Here is a 15,855-nt window from a genome sequence, read left to right on the forward strand (position 1 = left end):
CAGATGTTGTGACATTTTCTCAATTACTTCATTCACAAAATGAGGACCATTGTCACTGTAAATAGTCTGGGGGATCCCATGCTCTGGGATCACATTTTTGCATATCACTTTAGCCACTGAAATAGCATCTGCTTTCTTAGTGGGGACAACTTCTACCCACTTTGAGAACGGGCACACAATCACCAGGCAGTACCTGTAGGTGTTACAGTTAGACAACTCAATGAAATCCATATGGATTACTTCAAATGGGTAGCTGGGTCTGGGAAACTTTCCTCTCCTAGGTCTGAGGTTTCCCTGAGCATTATGTTTACAACATATTAAACATGCTTTACAAAAATGTTTTGAATAAGCATTGAATCCCAGTGTGAAAAACTGCCGTTCGACTGCTGCCACCATCCCAGCTGTCGAGACATGGCAGAGCCCGTGGCTCAAACTTGCAGCAGTCCTATATAGGTTCTTAGGCAATATAGGTTTATCACAAAGATAGTAGACATCACCTCGCAGGCTTGCTCCTTTAGTGAGCCACAGCTGCTTCTCAGCTGGAGGTGAGTGTGACTGCATGTCTGCTAACACATCATGTGTGATGGGCGTAGTTTGCTCCTGTGACGCCAGAACATGAACCCCATGTGTTCCAAGGGCCGCTTCCTTTGCAATTTTATCTGCAAAGGCGTTGCCTAGTACAATGGGGTCAGTGCCACGTGTGTGTGCTGCACATTTACAAACCGCAACTTTACTAGGCAGTAAGACTGCTTTCAACAGGGCCTGCAACAATGTCGCATGCTCCACAGGTTTACCTGTTGATGTTGTCATGCCTCGTCTTGACCACTGAGCGGCAAAGAAATGAAGTGTAGCATATGCATACTGACTGTCAGTATATATAGTCACTGCCTCCTGTCTCTTCTGCGCCTGTTCTAACCACAATTTAGCGGACGCCACTTGTAACTCTCTCTCCTGTTTCAATTTCCCTGTCGCACAAGCTGCTTTCACTGTCAACTGGTCTACTAACATTTGACATTGTCCTACAACCAATTTACCTTCAAAATCATATTTCTTGCGCCAATGTCCTAAATACTTTGCGCTACCGGGAGCGAATTTCACCATAAACTTCTCGTCACCCTCTGACACACTCTTGGTTGCTTGGGAACCCATAATAACAACAACAGCTGCCGACGTCACAGACCACGTGTTCTGCTCCGCACACACTCACACAACAACAACAACAACAAAAAATATCCTCACACACAAACAACAAAAATTAGGCCTATTGTCTCAACGCAGTCTCACACAGTGACTGCGTGCTTTGTCGCACACAGTGGCAAAGACTTACATAGCAGTGATCACGCGCTTTATCGCACACAGTGATAAAGACTTTCAACGCAACCTCACACAGTGGATGCGCGCTTTGCTGCACACAGCGGCAAAGAATAGTCGCACACAGTGACTACACGCTTTATCGCACACAGTGATAAAGACTTTACAACTCAGCCTCACACAGTGGCTTAGATTTTTCACATACCTACTTGGTGTTGCTTATTGCGAGTAGCATCAGTCCCGAATCCCGTCAATCGTCATCCATCGAGGAGAAAAAACAGACGGCTAATCCACCGGCTCGATGACGAATTCTCACGCCTCGGGACTTTGCTGCAGGACCTCTATAAGTCCTGGCTGACGTCAGTCTGTCGGCGTGTCTCTTTTCCCCTCGGTGAATGTCGACTCCAGGGATCCGGCTCTCGAAGGACCAATTAATGATAGGTTTGTAGTTTGAACCTATCCACTGGAACGTTAAGGACAATCTGCTACGCAGCAAAAAGCAAGACACAAGGCACCAAAGTTCTCTGGTTTACTCATGCATGAGGGAGACCTGGCTGGAGCCAAGCGTCGTTCCACCACTTGACCACCATCAGACTCTCAGCCAGGCTCCCCATAGCACTCCTTTTATTGTGGTTACATGAATATGCATAGGGTCATTAACATATAGCATCTCACATAGGTATACATGTGAACAAAGAATACTGTGTGTGTGTGTGTGTGTGTGTGTGTGTGTGTGTGTGTGTGTGTGTGTGTGGTACTGCTGATCAAAGGGTCATATAACATCCTTGGTCAGGAAGAGGGTAGACCCCCCTTCACCCTAGATGGTTCACCCTAGATAACATGGTGAGGAAGTCCAGCAGTTCATCTAAACAAAAAGCACTTAGACTAGAACAGACGTAGCTACGTTAATCCTGCCATAAAACAATAAGAGAAGGTACGACCTCTCTCGTGCTCCCAGGATGTGGGTGTGCATTCTAGTGTGGAATACACACCAAGCCCCTGCAGCCTGCTAAAGATCACACATCCTATCACTACACAATTGATTATACACCTCTAAGAATATATGGTTAAATATTTCCTAATACAAATGACAATAATAAAATCTAAACCCATCAGAAAGCGAGAGTTAAAACACTGACCAGTGTCCACTGAGCTTCTTATGCTCTTCTCATGCTCAAAGAAGTTTAACAGGAAGGACGACTCGTCCATCAGGCGTCCAGCTGTCCGTGACGTGTCCACAGCAGAGTGTGACCGAGGCTTCATGCTAACACGCACACATGAAGCTAATACCACCACGAGCAGCTGCTCAGTGGATTTGGAGGACAAATGTCTGCAGCTTCTCACAGGCAGTATGCAGAATGTGGATCTCCACAAAGACTGTGGAGAGCTCGTCCCACACTCTAAATCCAAACTTGTCTGCACAAAACTTCTCACACGTTCCCGTCACAAGTGTCTTCTAAGTGAAGCTACCAGGTTCAGGTCCAGCTTGTTTATCTGGAGCTGCAGGAGATGATCCATCCTCACAAAGCAACACAGCAGATATGCAAACACACAACACAACCAAAGGATTCTCTATGCATGTCTGTGGCTGATGCTGCTGGAACGAAGCTGTTTGAAACCTTGTTGTTCTGCACTTTGGGACCAGAAGAGGAAACTGAAGCTCTGTGCAGAGGGTCCAATGGAAGCAGCCAAGCGCTGTAAGTGTCTGCTGTACAGGGATGCTGGTTCAGCTGTGGCTCAGTTTCACAGTGTGACTCAATAAAAGCAGCAGGAAATCAAAGCTTGATGCTTTCATCAGTGTGGAAATAAGAAAGTTTCCTGTGACAGACGCTGGAGCTCTTTCACTCTCAGCTTCACAGTTTCAGCTTCAAACTTCTTCCAACATGTTTCTAACACGGCCACATTCCACCTTAATGGAGCTGATATCTTGTGCATCAGCACATTTTCTAAAGGCAGCGATCACATCTTTAGTTTTGGATGTTTAACTGCAGATTGTTTATGTGTTTATAGCACATTAATTACAGCAGCAGCGTTGACCACAGTGCTGTACAAGAATCCAAAATAACGATTAAAATAACTCCTAATATTAATATCACACATCAAATATCAAATAACTCTCATGCTGTATTAAAAGCCAGTGAATACAAATGTGTTTTAAGAGCAGATTTACAGAGACTGACAGCAGGAGCTGGGGCTGTTCGATAGAACGATGTATATATGATGACCATATGAAAACGTCTATCGTTTCATATCACGCTCTTTGTTTCCTGCTTATGTGTTTGTGTTTTCCAGATAAAGCTTTCAAAATAAATCTGAAGATCCTGTTGAGAGTTTTCAAAATAAACACAATACAGTACTGCGGTCGCTCGTTTATCGAGTTACGTTCTAAAAATAAGTCTCAGAATGAAGTAGCAGCTTTATGTTTTACAAGTATTATAGAAGTTTTAAGGCAGTTAAACCCTCACTGCACACTTTCTACACTTTTCTCAGACAGGCATGAACATTTTCACACTTTTCTCTCTTGTTTAAACAAAGTTCAAACCTTCATAGAAAAATAAGTTCATTATTAAAGAGTGAAAGCAAAGTGTTTCTGAAATGTGTCAAATCAGCCTTTGCTGGCATTAAATGAGCTTGGTTCTGTGTGAGGAGCACTCGTCCATGGCCTGGGCTCCTCGCTGTCAGGTAAAGTTTCATAAAGCTTTTGAGTTTTTCTGCAGATAATGTTGGTGTCCAGCACGATGTTCTTTTTCCTGCGGTCACTGAGCCACAAAGCCAAAGCTGACTCCATCCTTACGATGTTCTTGTTGTGGACAGTTACAACCTTTTTGCCTCCTTGTTGAAACTATGATGGTCAGCATCTTCCTCTGCCTTTGGCTGCTACCACAGGTGCAAAACGTCTCGTCATCATTGTTGTTTGTTGGGACAAAACGTACAAACATACAGTGCAGCACTGCAGAGTCACACTGCTGTAAATTTGAACACATTCTGTACTGTACAGGAGACACGGCACGAGATTGACTGACGATGGTCTACAGCCAATCAGGACACAGAACACAATGCGCTGTACAAAACAAAAACATGCAAAATTGCACAAAAAAGATCAGCGAAACAGCGAGGCCGCCAAAGGTGAACTGTGTTACAGCGAGGGACCAGCGTATATGTGGTTGTTGGGACGATAAATGTCTTTGAGCTTGTGTCAGAAGACGAGCTGCAGCTTTCTGGACCAGCTGCAGTCTTGCCAGGCAGGTCCCACTAACTCCAACATATAAGGAGTTACAATAATCCAGCTGGGACGTCATGAAAACGTGGATCGCCCGTTCAAGGTTTTTAAAAGATATAAATGATCTCACCTTAGATAAAAGCCTCAGTTTGAAGAAAGACCGCTGTACAACTGAGCTCAGCTGTTTTTCAAATTGCCGTCAAATACAAGCCCCAAATGTAATAATGCGATTTAATAAAAGAGCTGAACCAGTCTAATAGAGCGCCCTTGATGCCGCCATGCTCCAATGGTGAGGTCAAGATGCTGTGGTCAAGGCAGCGGTCAGATCCAAAAGCACAGCGGAGTCTCCTGATCAGTGGCTGATAAAACATCATTAAGAACTTTTCAAAGGGCAGTTTCAGTGCTGTGAAGAGCTTTAAAACCAGACTGAAACCTTTACAACAGATTGCAGCTGAACAAATATAATCTTTTACAAAATCTTCGACAGGAAGGGAAGCTTTGAAATAGGCCTGAAATTTGAGCGGACAGAGGATCCAGATCAGGTTTTTAGTACAGGCTGTACAACAGCATGTTTAAAACAGGCTGTACAACACCTGATCTAAGACTGCTGTTAAAAATCGCTAAGATGTCGGAACCAACAACCTTTAAAATCTTTTTAAACACGTGTTGGAACAACTTCATTTGGACAAGATGATGTCTTTATAGCATCACATCGTTCCTCCACCTGATCAAACCACACAGGCTCAAACTGATCAAAAACAGCTGAGCAGGTGAATATTTTAGCCCCGGTGCGATCTCGGGCGAGAGTATCGATGATGGCCAAAGGGCAGCGTCCAGCTCTACGGCCGCTGAAGAGCAGACTCAACAGACGCGCGTGATGTGGATCCTACTGCTCTAAAATTGGAGCTTCTTCAATCCATTAAAGAGGACATTAGTACGCTGTTAAAAGAAGAAGTCAGAAATGCATTGAAAGAAGATTTTGACAATATAAGGGCTGACGTGCAAGGACTGAGAAATGAGATCGCTAACAGCATGGCGGCGACGTGCGGTGAAGTTGATGGAGTAAAGGTTAGAGTGAAAGAAGCTGAGGATGGGCTGTCAATGTGGAGCGATGAGGTGACCACCCTGCAGTCTACAGTAGAGAGTATGAAGGAGGAGCTGTCTGACCTGAAGGATAAATGTGATGAAGACAGGAAGCGGAGAGCTAACATCCACATCATAGGGATCCCAGAGGGCCTGGACTCGAGCTCCTCCACGGCCGTATCCGTGCTACTACGTGAAGTGCTGGGTATGGATAAAGACGTTATTGTCGACCGCTCACACAGGAGCCCTATCCTGAGAAAGCCAGCTGGTAACCCGCACGCCGTCATAGCCGAGCGTCACTACTACCAGGATTGTGTGGCTACGCCGTGCCAGGGCCCAAGCCCCGCTTGAGTTTAACGGACAACCTATTGCAATATTACGACTGGGCGATATGACCCAAAGTTCATATCTCGATATTCTTTAGCTGGATGGCGATATACGATATATATCTCGATATTTTTGAAGCCAGAAAGTTCGAACAAAAAGAGTTCTTAGTCAAAGCTGTGTCCCAAATCTCACACAGGCACATTTATTAACATACAGCGTAGATGTACATGAAACAATTACTCAGAAATAAATGATCAGCATTTATTAAATAATAATGCTCCATAAATAAAAGAAAACAATGTTGTGTTTGTGCATAACAAAAAGCTCACAATCGTGCAGTCAAAATGTAAACAGACGCTGAGCATAATAACAAGCAGCTGCTCTGTTCCCAGGTTCTACTGCGTGACTGACAGCCTGGAGTTTGAAATCCTCTTTGTAACCGTGTCTCTTACAGGTGCCATTTATGGTCCTTATACACACTCAATACAGTAATATTACGTTGAAGCAGAGTACGTATCACTCCGCGAGGCTCCTCGTAGCTGTAATGCTCCAACAATCCATCAAGCGGTGCAGCCTCGTAGCTGAGCAAAGTCGTACCAAAACATCTTTTGAAAGGTTTCTGAGCGCCGTGTAGCACATAAAATCGGTTCGAGGTCAGTAAGCACAACCAGAATTCATCCATAAGCCGCACTGTCGATTTATGAGAAAATTACAGGATTTTAAGTGCAGAAAATATAGTTTATGGTTTTCCTTTGATCTTAGCAAATATCTACGCCTCTAATTGGGACGATCACAGATTTTTCACTAATGTCTTTGCGCGGCTCCCCAATATGTCATCACACAATATCATCTTTGAGGGAGACCTAAACTGCTCATTATCTGCTATGGACCACAGTTCACACAAAAGTACACTTAGTCCAAACTCAGCATGCGTCATTCAGAGCTTTCTTGATAATTATGGGCTGGCTGATGTATGGAGATTTCATAATCCTGCTTCACATCAATACTCTTTTTTTTTCTAATGTCCATAAAACATATATTTGTATAGAAAAACGTCTCCCTTTAGTTACAGAATGTGATTATAAGACTCTGGTGATTTCTCCTCTTGTTTTTTCAATGTGTATTCCTGATGCCTGCTCCAACTATCAGCCATGGAGATTCAACTCAGTGTTGTTAGCAGATGAAGAGTTTGTCAGTTACAAAAGGTCTCAAAGAGATTTTTTTTCTATCAATCAGACCCCAGAGATGTCATCATCAGTTTGTCTGCTTTAATAATGTGACTGGAAAAAGGTGTTGGACTTCAAATATGTCCATTTCTGTCACACTTCACCTTTAAAAGTGAAGCCATGTGGTTCCTGGAAGGAAAAACACGACTTTTTCAAGTCTTTGTCCTGTTTTTATGAGAAATGTACGACTTTAATGTGAAACATTCAGAGTTTTTTCTCTTGTTGTGTTTGTTTGAAGCTGCTTCCTGTTGGCTTCAGCTGTTTGGAGTTTCCATTTTCTAAACTTCTACATTCTGAACCTTCTTCAGCTCTGAACAGATGATGAAACACTGAATGATTTCAAGCACTTTGTCTAATAAACTTACATCTTTCATTCTTTATACAGATTGTGGAGCTGTGGTTTGTCAGAGATCAGCTGTGATTATCTGGCAGCAGCACTGAAGTCCAACCCCTCCCATCTGAGAGAGCTGGACCTGTACACAAACAACAAGCTGCAGGATCCAGGAGTGAAGCATCTGTGTGGTTTCCTGGAGAGTCCAGGATGTAAACTTGAAACTCTGGGGTCAGTCAGCATGTTTTAGTTGTGCTGAGATGAATATGATGTGAAAGTTGTGCTGACACTAAACTGCAGACATCAGGCTGATATTATACTGATCCACACTGAGGATCTTCATGGTAAAGTCTGTTTTCTTCTTCTCTGGTTTAGCCCATTGACTGCAGCAGAACAATGTTCACATTTCAAACCTTCAAAGAAGAAGAAAAATCCTCCACTGGAAAATTCACTGTGAAACTCTCAAACTCTTCATTGCACCTTAAAGTCTGTGTGACACTGAAATCCAAAGCAAAATGTGCGTTTGCTTTACAGACAGCAGTCCAACACAAACATACACACATCATCCAAAACACAGTCCAACATCCAAATCTCCTCCACTGCCAGCATGAATGATGGGAAAGAGAAGGAGGAACACTCTGACATTCAGGGTTAGAATGAGTTTCATCAAGCAGACTGTGAAGATCAAAGCTGCATTAGAAAGCTTACATGAATGAATGAGTGGACAGAAGTGGACAGAGATCATCTGAAGCACTTCAAAGGCTTTAAATCAGCACATTTCTCTTTATTCTTTATCAACTCTGTTAGTTTCTCTCAGTTTTCTGTGGAATGAAGCTAACAGCAGGCTAATAAGATGCTGACCAATAGGTTTCTATTAAAGGTTGTAATTTGTATATGAAAAAGTGCTTTGGCTCAGCAGGGATCAGCTTACAGGTAGAATACAGCTGCTGGATGGGATTAGCATGTCATAGCTATCTACCAAACTGCTAACTGGGGGATTTCAGGCCATCTATGGATCATTTTTGCTAACTGTTTATTCAGCTTAGGCTCACAGGGCTGCAGCCTGTGCCCTAGCTGTCATAGGGCAAGAGGCGTGGTCCACCTGCACAGGTGAGCAGTCCATCACAGGGCCAACAGAGAGACAGAGAAGCACTCCCTCACATCCACACCTACAGCCAATGTAGAAGCACCAATGAACCTAAGCAGCATTTCATTGGACTGTGGGAGAACATCCAACCTCCACAGAAAGGCCCAGCTGACCAACAAGCTTCAACCTACAACCTTCTTGCTCTAAGGCACTAGTGCTAACCACTTTTGCCCATTTCAGCCCAAATCCTGCATCTTCCTGTTTCTGACTCCAGGCCAGCTCCACTAACACTTTCTCATCAGACACTGCCACCTAGTGGAGGAAGTCTTAGTTCCATTTGAAGCTTCAGATTACAGTTAGTTCCTTTACAAAGAGGTGGAGGTGGTGGGGCCACAGCACCATCATCACTGAGTGCCATAGGACACTTAACCTTTGTTTCCATATGCTGGGAACTTCCTGTTGTTCCAAGGAGGACTGGAAAATGTGTGAAAATCTCCCAGTCAGTTCCTCACAGCACACTTCAATCATTTCCCTCCCACAGCATCAGGACCAGGGCTTTTTCTCTCTTTGGTCCCACTAAGAGATTTCCACACAAACACCTCATCAGTGGGACTCTCAGAGCTACCAGCCCTTTGCTACAATCACAAAGCTCTTCATTGAAATCAATGATATCAAAGCTGGAATCAAATGAGTCCAAGTCTTCTGCTGATTCAGCATCACATTCATCTTTTTAATTTAGCTTTTACTTAGCGTTTATTTATTTTATGCTTATTTATTCTATCCTGTTATTCTATTATTAATTTAGGATTTAGAATTTTAGGATTTGATTTTATTCTTATTCATTTTTTAATCTTCTTACTCCATTTATATTTATATTTATATTTATATTTATATTGTATCCTGTTCTTATTTATTTTATCATTTTACCCTGTGTATATCGTATTGCGTCATATCTCCAGTGTTTCCTCGGAGGGCGCTCTCTGCACCGGGGCTGTGATTGACCGTGGCTGCTGGGTCTCTGGGTGTCCTCTCAGCCTGGCTGGGGGGCTCCTTTGCCTCCCTCCTGCTGTGTGCCCAGCCTGGAGGCTGCGGTCTGTGACCGGCTCCCGGTGCAGACGGCTCCCTGTTATAATGTTTCCTCACTTGGCTCATGCGAGCCCAGCCCAATTTTTACTCTTTAAGTGTGCGCGTGTGTGTATGTGTGTGTGTGTGTGTGTGTATGTGTGTGGGGGGATATATGTGTATTGACTTCATTCCTTTCCAAGCCAGCCTTGAGTGTCCTTTATTCAGCTCATCCTCTGCTTTACTTTTACACCTGATTTTAGCTGCTTTATCTCTCTTTCAACAGGTTTCTGTGCCTCAATCTTTTTCTTCTCTCCCTCATAACAAGACAGCTTCTTCTGCCTGAGAACATGTTGGAGTGATTTACTAATCCAGGGCTGCTTATTGGGGAAAATACTTCCTGTTTGCAAAGTAATCCCCATTTTTCCCAGAAAGAAATGTCAGTAGAAATCGATGATCTAAGTGAGAACATGAGCCTTTAAAAAGTCCCAGTGGGTGCAGTCAAAGCAGTCCCTCAGTCCCAGTATAGAGTCTTTGGTCCAGACTGGAACAGCTGTGTGCCCAGTTTGAGCTCTCTTCAGTGCTGTGACCTGACAGACCCAGAGGGGCCATCACATCACATTTAGAAGCTCCCCTGATGGAGCCACAACACATGTCCAATACTTAGTCTGTCTTGTTGGACCAACTGGAAGAAATGATTCAAGGACTTAGTCACAGAACAGAGATTCAAATCTCCAAAATCCAACTGGCTGCATCAGGACATATAGTCTGAAACTCTGCACAGTTTCCTGTTTGAAGCTGCTTCCTGTTGGCTTCAGCTGTTTGGAGTTTCCATTTTCTAAACTTCTACATTCTGAACCTTCTTCAGCTCTGAACAGATGATGAAACACTGAATGATTTCAAGCACTTTGTCTAATAAACTTACATCTTTCATTCTTTATACAGATTGAGTTACTGTGGTTTGTCAGAGATCAGCTGTGATTATCTGGCAGCAGCACTGAAGTCCAACCCCTCCCATCTGAGACAGCTGGAGCTGTGGGGAAACAACCTGAAGGATCCAGATGTGAAGCAGCTGTCTGATCTTCAGCAGAGTCCAGACTACAGACTGGAGACTCTGAGGTCAGTAGAGTGATGGAGTGAGTGGGTGGTGCTGTCAGCAGTATTGTACTAAACACAGTCAGTATGAAACAAAGATCCAGTGTTTCCTGTAAAGCTGCAGCTTCTCAGTGAAGCTGTGAGAGGAGAACGGTGACAGGCTTCAGGATTGGACACAAACACTTCCTGTTTCTCACCTTTATGGTCACCATAGTAACGGCTGACACGCTCTGATCAAACACTGTCAACAGCCAATCAGCTCTCTGAACAAAGCAGCACGCAGACCAATGACTGCATTGATTTCCAAGTTTAAAGCAGTGAAGAACACAGTCTGTAGGTGAGGAAGAATTTAGTGAGAGCAGATGTTTGGATGGAATTCCTCCAGTTAACAGCTGGAACCGTCCATCTGGATTGTTGGGCTTGTTGTTGGGGTTCCTACAGAGCTCAGAGTGGACACACCAAGGTTCTTCTAATGAATGAAAGTCCAAACTCAAACTAGGAGGGAAAAACATTTTCAGCAACTTCAATAAAAATCCAAAGATTAGAAAAAGTGAAGCAACAATGAGTCCTAGTACAGTCCCAGCACTGACGTCCCTGCTGCTCTTTATACTGGATGTGCTGCATCACTGACTGACAGCTGATGAAGAGTCTCTGGAAACACTCGTTTATCCCCTCTGCTCTTCCTCCTTCTCTCTGCAGGTGGAGGTGATGATGGTAAACAGGACGGTGTGTGTGCTGAGAGAGGAGCAGCTGTGTCCTGATGATCCAGAGAGGTTGAAGCAGCAGCAGCTTGTGTGTAGAGACGCTCTGACTGGGCCATGTTACTGGGAGGTGGAGAGGAGAGCTTCATCCAGCAGTGACTGACAGAGGAATGAAGTGCAGATGACTGTCAGTGCTGCAGAGTGAACTGCTCTGAGAACAGCTCCACTGTCAGACACAATGTAGAGTCCAGCATCAGCCCTGTGTGTCCCTCTGGATCTGACAGAGGATCATCAGTGTATCTGGACTGCTCTGCTGCTGCTCTGTCCTTCTACAGTCTCTGCACAGTCTCTGTCTCACTCTGGAAAGATTTTACAACTTGTTGTAATTACAGAACGTTAATATAATATTCAAACATGTGATCTTCTCTTTATTTCTGAATCTTTACCAAATAAAGAAAAACCAAACGAACAAACAGAAGCTGTCGTGTCCTTTTTCACCACATCTGTGAATCTTTTCTGTGTTTTTCCTCTTTTCCTCCTTCCTGCAGCTCCATCTTCATCATTCTGTGTCCAGTATATGTGAACACGTCCAAAGCATCTGAGCCTCATGTTACCCGTTTGTGTGAGTTACGCCTGTCGTTGTGTTGTGGTGTATAAATAAGGGGCAGGAGACAGCGCTGGATCTCTGAGTTCTTTACTCTCAATTTCTGCAACATCTGCAATATCTAGAAATGCAAACCTGTGAGCTGTGTGTGTTGTGCGTCTGCTCGGCCACCTCTCCACCGGCCATGCTGGAAGCAGCTGTGCGTTTGACAGTTTTATCGACTCGACAATAATCGAACAAATTAAATGTTCAAAAATATCAACTTAAGCACTTCAAAGTCAACAAAAAGCTTAAAACAATGAAATAATATTTCACTGACAAAACAACAGCTCATAAGAACGATACACAAAATAATACAGAAACAAACAAATAAAAGTTATTAACCAGGATCCATGTTTTTGTCACAAACACTGAATCAGCTGATTCACTCTTTATGTTTCTGAGTTTGTTTTGTGATTATAGTTCTGGTTTCTGTTTCTGTGTCTTCACTGTGTCCCACGTCTCCTTACTTTGGACTCTGTGTTATATTTCCTGTTTTACTTTGACAGTCCTGTGTTACTGTTTCCTGTCTCGTGTGTGTAATTGGTCCCAGCTGTGTTTCCCTCCTGTCTCCCGTTCCCTGATTACTAAACTGCGTCCACGCCGCCGGCGCTCCTCTCCACAGCTGGATTCCAGGATTTCAGAGCATCCAGCTGTGGTGAGTGATGGAGACACTTTCTCTGCTCCCTCAGTAATCAGGACAGTTTATTGAACATCAGAGGACATAAAGGACTGTTTTTCACCTGCCCGTTCTGAAGCTGGACATTAAAGACTGCTGGCTTCAAGGACATTAATCCCAGTGTCAGCCAGCCAATAACAGCCTGTGTTTTTCAGCTCTTTAGGAGTCAGAAATGAGAAAGACACAGACTGCTAACCTCTCCCTGCAGGAAATAAGCTCCGCCTCTTCCTGTCCTGTATATGAGTGATTCTGACATGAGACACAATGAGTTTCCTGTTTATTGTGACTTAAAGCGAGCAGCAAAGACACTAAACTGTGTGTTTCCAGCTGAAGCTGCTTTTTGTGTTGCTCCCACAATCCTGTCTGAAACAGTCAGTGAGGAAAACTCAGTTTATGCTTCCAAGCTCATTGTGAGAGGGCACATTGTGTTCCTGCAAGTGCTGATTTTGTCTGCATCCCTGAGTTTAGTGAGCTGCCTCCAAGGACTTGTGAAGCCCAGTGTGTTAAGGCTGCATCTCCCAGATGTTTCCACCTTTCCAGCAGAGACGATAAATGTTCCCACAAAGGCTCAAAGACTGTTTGATTTTCTGAGTGTTGGCCTCAAGAGATTGCTCAGTGAGCACCTGAGTGTTTCTGGGACATCGGACACTAACTGGAACTTCAAGTCTGGTTCTGAAGCTGCACATGCAAAGACTGTTTCTGGTTGTAGAGACCTGGCTGTTCCAGGGATTGTAGCCTCCCCAGAGGCTGAGCTGCTGACCTCAGCTCACTCTGGAGCCTTGAAGGTAACTAAGTTTGCACCGCTCGGGTGAGCCATCTCAGCTGCAACAGCCTCCACAGAGAGCTCACGCAAGCTTACCCAGCCTGCTGAGGATTTTATGCTGCTGCAGCCCAAAAGGCATCCTGAGCTGGCTGACAGCCACCCACAGCTTCAGCTGCCTCAGCCAGGGGTCTCCACACCTGCTGGCCCTGCATCTGCTCTGACTGGGGGCTCCGGAGAGCCGCGCCAGCCATCCATCTCTGCTGGGGCTCCTGTTTGAGAATGTAGGAGTGTAAACTTCAAATATCTGCTCGGTTTGTCAAGATATCACATATTTGCAAAAGTGCTCTGACGTTTTTGGAGACGTCTGTTACCCACCATCTTGATAGCTAACCGGGAGGTCGAGGGTCATTAGAGCCGGCGAGAACAGCGGACTCCCGGCACATCGTTTCTGGACCCCCACGGCCTTTGGCTGTTCAGGTTTAAACATGATATATAAGTCACTTAGTAGGGGTGCAACGATATTCGTATCGATATTGAACCGTTCGATACAGTGCTTTCGGTTCGGTACACATATGTATCGAACAATACAAAATTTGTAATTTATTTTATCAACTTTCCTTCTGACGATGCTGTCTGTGTTGAGCGCTCAGTGAATCTGCGTTTCTCTGTAATAAACTGTCTTTTCCAAAGATGAGTGATTCCTCAATCAGATACAGGGCTCGCAATATCGCTAGCCCGACGTCCAGGGGCTAGCTATTTTTTCAGTCGGGCTACCAAAATCTATCTCTTCCCTGCCCGTCGGGCTATTGTAGGAAGGAAAAATATATGTCAATGCTTTTGCATTCTTTCAGAAATGTAGCTGGGTAATTATGTCATTGGCATCGGTGAGCCACTGTCAATATGTGACATATTGAAATCGCGATTGAATTTGCGCTTGTTTTTTGCTTTCACTTTGCAATCGTGCGAACTGTGTATAGAGAGCGACAGCACTGATCTGTGAGTGGTGATAATTTGTGCACCAATTCCTCTGACATCGTCTTATTAATCGTTAGCTTACTATGCAAACATGACAAGTGAAATCTCCCGCAGCAAGCTTAAATTTAAAAACTGTACTTTTGAGTTAAAATATATATTTATAATTTTAATAAATGACAAATTAAAAAGGCATGAACATTTTTTTTGTATCGAAAAAATATCGAACCGTGACACCAAAGTATCGAACCGAACCTAACCGTGAATTTTGTGTATCGTTGCACCCCTAAGATATATATATATATATATATATAGTATATATATAACTCCACCGAGACAGCGGTGACGCGGATCTGAAGGCCAGACCATCACAGCCGCTCACTTCCCGCCTACCCGACCTTTGGAGGACCCGGCCCACGTAGACCTTGAAGGCCGGGTCCTCAGGAGGATGCAGCCTGTGAGTTTGGACACGCCATGACACATGATGTTCTACAGCTGATGTGTTTAAATGAGCTCTACAGGTGAACAGACTTATTAACGTTACCAGCATAATAAACTGTCCTGTCACTGAAGGTGTCTGCCCGACAAGGACGTGGTGCTGAATGCATCCAGACCCCTGCTGACTGTCTTTGCAGCTTCTGTCAAAGGTACAGTGTCCACTGTGACCCTGAGAGCAGGACACAGCCAGAGGTGAGTCAGCAGTTACAAACTAAATGCTGCTGACATGAATCAAACTGCTGGATAACCCACTGCTCATGAAAATGGCACCTTTCTGTTGCTTTTTGAGATTACTGAGAATATTTGAATTGTGACTCAGATGGCAGATCCAGGCTCTCAGCCTCCAGCTGAAACTTCCAGTCCTCCCCCAGCCAGAAGCTCTGATGCTGGGCTGAGAGACTTTGATCCTTCCCTGGATCCAGAAATCCAGGAGGGAGAAGGAGAACAGGACCTCCTTCCTGATCTGGAGAGGCCTGAGGGAAAGAAAGATGGAGCAGACAGAGCTTTGAACAAATCCAAACCTCCTGAGCTTCACCTCCACAAAGGTGCAGACACTGATGCACAGATTCACATGTAACACCTGCAGCGTCCAGCTTGTGCCGCTGACATTATCTCCACTCTGATACAAGCCTCATTCACTCGCTCACACACGTTCATACAATCACCTTTTCCTCACAGTCACACACATGAATGTAATGAGGGGAACTCGGGGTTCACTGTCATTCCTCAGGATACTTTGATATGCAGACTGGAGGCTCTGTGGATGAAACACCGACTGTCTGAAGCACTCTGAAGTGTTCATGATGGACTTCATCCTGATTAACACTACAATACTTGTTAGAGGCCTTTTATATGTA

The 15,855-nt window shown here is 44.3% G+C and overlaps 1 protein-coding gene across 1 annotated transcript in view; it reads left to right on the forward strand.

Annotated features, from left to right (window-relative positions):
• LOC146548137 (NACHT, LRR and PYD domains-containing protein 3-like) overlaps positions 1-15,194 on the forward strand; it is a 32,604-nt gene extending 17,410 nt beyond the window's left edge. The window contains exons 5-6 of the mRNA XM_085265029.1: positions 7,553-7,729; positions 15,074-15,194. Coding sequence (XP_085121155.1) covers positions 7,553-7,729; positions 15,074-15,194 — 298 coding nt within the window. The remainder of the gene's footprint in view (positions 1-7,552; positions 7,730-15,073) is intronic.
• Positions 15,195-15,855: the final 661 nt, after the last annotated feature.

This window comes from Mchenga conophoros, linkage group LG23, assembly GCF_057382185.1.
Source record: "Mchenga conophoros isolate Kocher_MC1m ecotype Shallow Benthic linkage group LG23, M_conophoros_male_GT1.1, whole genome shotgun sequence".
NCBI lineage: Eukaryota > Metazoa > Chordata > Actinopteri > Cichliformes > Cichlidae > Mchenga > Mchenga conophoros.